This window comes from Propithecus coquereli, unplaced genomic scaffold, assembly GCF_000956105.1.
Source record: "Propithecus coquereli isolate 6110/MARCELLA unplaced genomic scaffold, Pcoq_1.0 Scaffold32, whole genome shotgun sequence".
NCBI classification, from domain to species: domain Eukaryota; kingdom Metazoa; phylum Chordata; class Mammalia; order Primates; family Indriidae; genus Propithecus; species Propithecus coquereli.
This window is the reverse complement of record NW_012148841.1, coordinates 4,698,409-4,702,936: the sequence shown is the minus strand read 5'-3', so window position 1 is coordinate 4,702,936 and position 4,528 is coordinate 4,698,409. Positions and strand designations below refer to the sequence as shown.

At 42.0% G+C, this 4,528-nt stretch overlaps 1 protein-coding gene across 1 annotated transcript in view; it reads left to right on the top strand.

Moving 5' to 3' along the window:
- RELN (reelin) overlaps positions 1-4,528 on the top strand; it is a 462,655-nt gene that overhangs the window by 327,922 nt on the left and 130,205 nt on the right. The window contains exons 23-24 of the mRNA XM_012650296.1: positions 221-358; positions 1,383-1,569. Coding sequence (XP_012505750.1) covers positions 221-358; positions 1,383-1,569 — 325 coding nt within the window. The remainder of the gene's footprint in view (positions 1-220; positions 359-1,382; positions 1,570-4,528) is intronic.

Here is a 4,528-nt window from a genome sequence, read left to right as displayed (position 1 = left end):
AGGCAGACTTCTTTTTAACTTTCTTTCCTGATAGAATTGTTGAATTGCATAAAAATTGAGTGGAAATTAAAGAAAAATGATGGGCAGCTAAATGCAAGTGCCAGAGAGTTAGTTATCTGAAAGATTTTGGCCTCTGACATTCTTTGTCTATACCACCACATGTTGGTTAAAACACTATTTTTTTGTTGTTGTTTTTTTCTTCACTGTACCTTGTTTCTAGGTCCAGTGCCACCCGCTTCCGTTGGAGTCAGAGCTATTACACGGCCCAAGACGAGTGGGCTTTAGACAGCATTTACATCGGGCAGCAGTGTCCCAACATGTGCAACGGGCACGGCTCCTGTGACCACGGCATGTGCAGGTACACGCACCAAAAAGTGCAATCAATTCCCTGCTTCTCAGGATTTGTGTCTATAAGGGTGCTACAACAGTTGTCATCAGAGTTGAATGGACAGACTATTAAGCAATGAAATGGCCAAAAGAAAATGATCCTTCTTTCTGTTTTTATTTTAGATCTAAAAGATACTGTTACCTTAAAATAAGTATAATACCATATATTGTAAACTTCAAAATCTAACCTCAAGATGAGGCCTCCTGGGTTTAAATTTCAGAGTTTATTAAAAGAGCCTTACTATTGTTTCCCTTTTCTTCCCCTGATAGTCTTAAAGCAACAGACACTGCTGCATACTATCCTACATCACTTCCCCAGAAGTTCAAGGTTGTGTATATGGGGAGATGGCGATTATCACTAATGAGGGCAGAGGAACACACTTGAATACTTAGACTCTAAAAGATACATAATTTAATCAGAAAGAAGAGCTATAAAACATGGCCAGACTTACATGTTGGTTGAACAGACAGACATTAATATGTGGCTTTTTAAGGCTATAAGAAAATCACACTCTCCCTTGCCCCCCAACACACACACACACACACACACTCACACTCACACACACTGATGTCCTCCTTCGTTACTACTTGATGCCCAAATTCTACCCTTGTAATGTTATTTCTTTTAAGAAAGGATTCTGCCTGTAGTCCCAGCTACTCAGGAGGCTGAGGTGGGAGGATAATTGTGAGCCTAGGAGTTGGAGACTACAGTAAGCTATCATCACGCCACTCCAGCCTGGGCAACAAGCAAGACTCCATCTCAAAAAAAAAAAAAAAAGAAGAAGAAAGAAAGAAAGTAAAGACTATCCATTTGGGAGGAGTGTGCAAAACTGAAAGTTGCCACATACACAAATTGGCATACAGATTAACACTGCAGAGGAAAATCTAGTATGAATGATAAGACCTGAGCAAAAATAAGACATGGGAAATGTTTCAGGTGAGATGGCCATTGCGTTGGCAGGTAGGCCTGTGACTTTTCTACTGCTCTCTCCTAGGTGTGACCAGGGGTACCAAGGCACTGAATGCCACCCAGAAGCTGCACTTCCTTCCACAATTATGTCTGATTTCGAGAACCAGAATGGTTGGGAGTCTGACTGGCAAGAAGTTATTGGGGGCGAAATTGTAAAACCAGAACAAGGATGTGGTGTCATCTCTTCTGGATCTTCGCTGTACTTCAGCAAGGTATGACCAAGACCTGAGATAAGTCATCAGGGTAATGGCTAAGTTAATGTGGGACTGGTTCATGGGGCAGTGTGAACTCCAGAGGGACAAATGTGAAATGATTTTATTGTTCCCCACGTTCCCTGCTTTTGACTGGGCTTTGTCAAATTCCTATCCCTTAACTCTTGTAGTTTTATGATTGGTTTTGGTTACTACAAACCCAGGTTAGGCCAGGTTAAAATTCCTACCCTTCCTGTACCTGGTCTAAATCCCATTGCTTTCCTTCCCTCTAGTGCCAGCCATGCTTGTGTCTTGAGGGTCTCTGAATAGGGAAGTTTCTCGGTCTCTTCTCAGCCGGGCCTTTGGAGGGTGTGTCTTGTTGTGTGCAGGCCTGGCGGCGAGGGGTGGGAGTGGTGGAGCTTAAAGGTTAAGGGCAGCGCTCTGGAGCCAACTGCCTGTTTCAATCCAACTCTACCACTTCCCTGCCCTGTGACTTTGAGCATATTACTTAATCTCCTTGTGACTTAGCTTCCTTGTCTGTAAAGTGGGAATAAAAAGAGCATCTACTTCACTAGGGTTATTGTGTAGATTGAGTTAATATCTGTAAATCATGTAGAACAGTCCTTAATGTATAGAAAGCACTTCCATAAGTGTTTATTAAATCTGTCAATCCATTAATATCAGGAATACGATTGGAGGAAGGAGGGATGATGGTGGAGGTGGGGGTAGGGGTGTACAGAGCCGTTTTGGGGGAGCTGAGCAGCCATCCGTGGTGAGCAGACATCTCTCAGGTTCCATTCTGGCTCAGTTTAGTAGCTACCGGTGGCATCTGCTGATGTGGGACTCTGCATAAATGTTTTTCTTCCAATATTCAGCTTCCCAGTGGTAGTGCCAGATTAGGCAGGCAGACTGGTGGACACCAACTAGGGGCTGGGGTGCCAGCCAGAATCTTCCCTAGCCACAGTCTAGGCTGGATATTCTTTCTCTCTCTCCTCCAACTCATGTCCTTATATAGTCTTCAAAGGGACTAAAGAGGGAAGAAGGTCCAGTCTCCAACCTGAGCAGCATGTCTAACCCTAATTATTGGCAGCTCTCTTTAGAATGTGGGGTGCTTCATACCACTTCTTTCCAGCAGGGACTAAAGCCACCAATTCTGGACCAATTGGAAGTGTCCCACTTTACATCCCATAACGAGTAGATGGGTGTGGGTTATATACCATAGGGTTGATATGTTGCAGAATCTGGGCAGAAATCCAAGACAAGTTAAGTTATGCAAATCCAAAAATAGGTACATGTTTTGTTTTAACGCAGGTGCAGAACAAAGAATCAGCAAGTAAACAAGGTAGAGAATAATAGAAAATCAGGGATGGAGTCCATTTAACAGTATGTCCTATCCATTGACACTGAAGGTTTCCTGATGACTATTGTTAGAGATAATATAGTGAATAAATGATCAACATGCATTGCATACATCTAGATACACTGTATAGTTGTACGGAAATGGGTTGATTGTGCTTCCTATAAGCATCAATTTTAAAAGAATATTATGAATCTTTGACTAATATGTACTCAAACACCCCGGTAAACGTGTGTGCACGTGCATATACCGAACACACATACACACACACAAAGATTTTAAATATATAAAGGGTTGGGTTACATATCAATATTTCTTATACTTAATTCAAGATGATCTCTGTAATCAGACTGTCTGGGCTCCAAAACTCATTGATTGGTTCTCCTTGCAAAGTTACAACTACTCTCTATATCTCAATTTTCTTGACTGTAAAGTGGATATTGGGAGGAATAAGAGAGCTAATGCAGATAAAGAAGAAGGAATAATGTTGTCAACACAGAAAGAGCTAAGTAGGTATTAGCTATCGTAATTAGATTTAGGAGAATAAATTTCAAATTGGTATCACTGAATATTTCCACATATATGCCCTCCTACTAACTTAAAAATCATCATTTCAAAAATAAAATTATTTTCTTCCCCCCCAATCCAGCTTTCCCCTCAAATTTTTAGCAGGCTCTCCCAGAGTTAATCTTTTTTACTTTTTTCTCTTGATTCAATCAGAATTGTTTTGAATTCTAGATGGGGGAAACTGTCTTAAGCAAAAAAAGAGGAAAATCTGGTTCATGTAATGAAAACAGAAGGAGGGCTTAGATGGAACTGGACTCAGAGATCTGGAGCCAGTTACTCCAATGCCCACAGAACTTAAGAGTAGATTCTGTTTTCAGGTCAGCTGTTACTGATAGCCACAGAATTTTCCAAGTGGCTCCATAGAAAAAATTGGGAAATTTTCTGACTGGCCAATCACAGTGTCCTGGGGGAAATGGTGTGTTATGATTGGCATAGCCAGAGTCACAGACTCACTGGTTTGGCAGACGGGTGGCATGCACAGCTTGGCAGCCCCCACCAGCAAGTGTATTGGAGTGGAGAAGGGACAGTAACCCAAAGGAAGGATTTCTTAGACCATTTGTACACCACTCTAGGTTAATTTATCTAAAAGTGTCTTTCCATCCTCTCCCTTTCCTATCACAAATGTTCAGGATGGTCTCCAATGCTCCTGCCCTAACTACATAACTTATATTCATTTTCCAAGCATGAGCCTTCCGTCCAGCCAAGAAGCTCTCCAAGGTTTTGCCAATTTCCCTGCGTTGGCCCAGGCTCCACTACCTACCATTATGCCTTCTGTCTTCTCTGCATTCACGTAAAACTTTCAGCGTTCTGTTCAAATCCTGCTGCTTCCATGAAGCTTTCTGGAGCCATGGCAAACTGTACTAGTCTGCCTTTTCTTAGACTTCCTCTCTCATTTATACATAAATAGTTCATATTTTTATTTTTATCCTCACAGTACCTGCCAGAATGCAGAGTCCCACTGACTGAGCTGAACTCTAGATAAGGTGTTCACCTCAGAAATGCATGCCACGTGCGAGGCATTTGCAAATCCATAAATACTCCTGAGGCTGCGTAGAC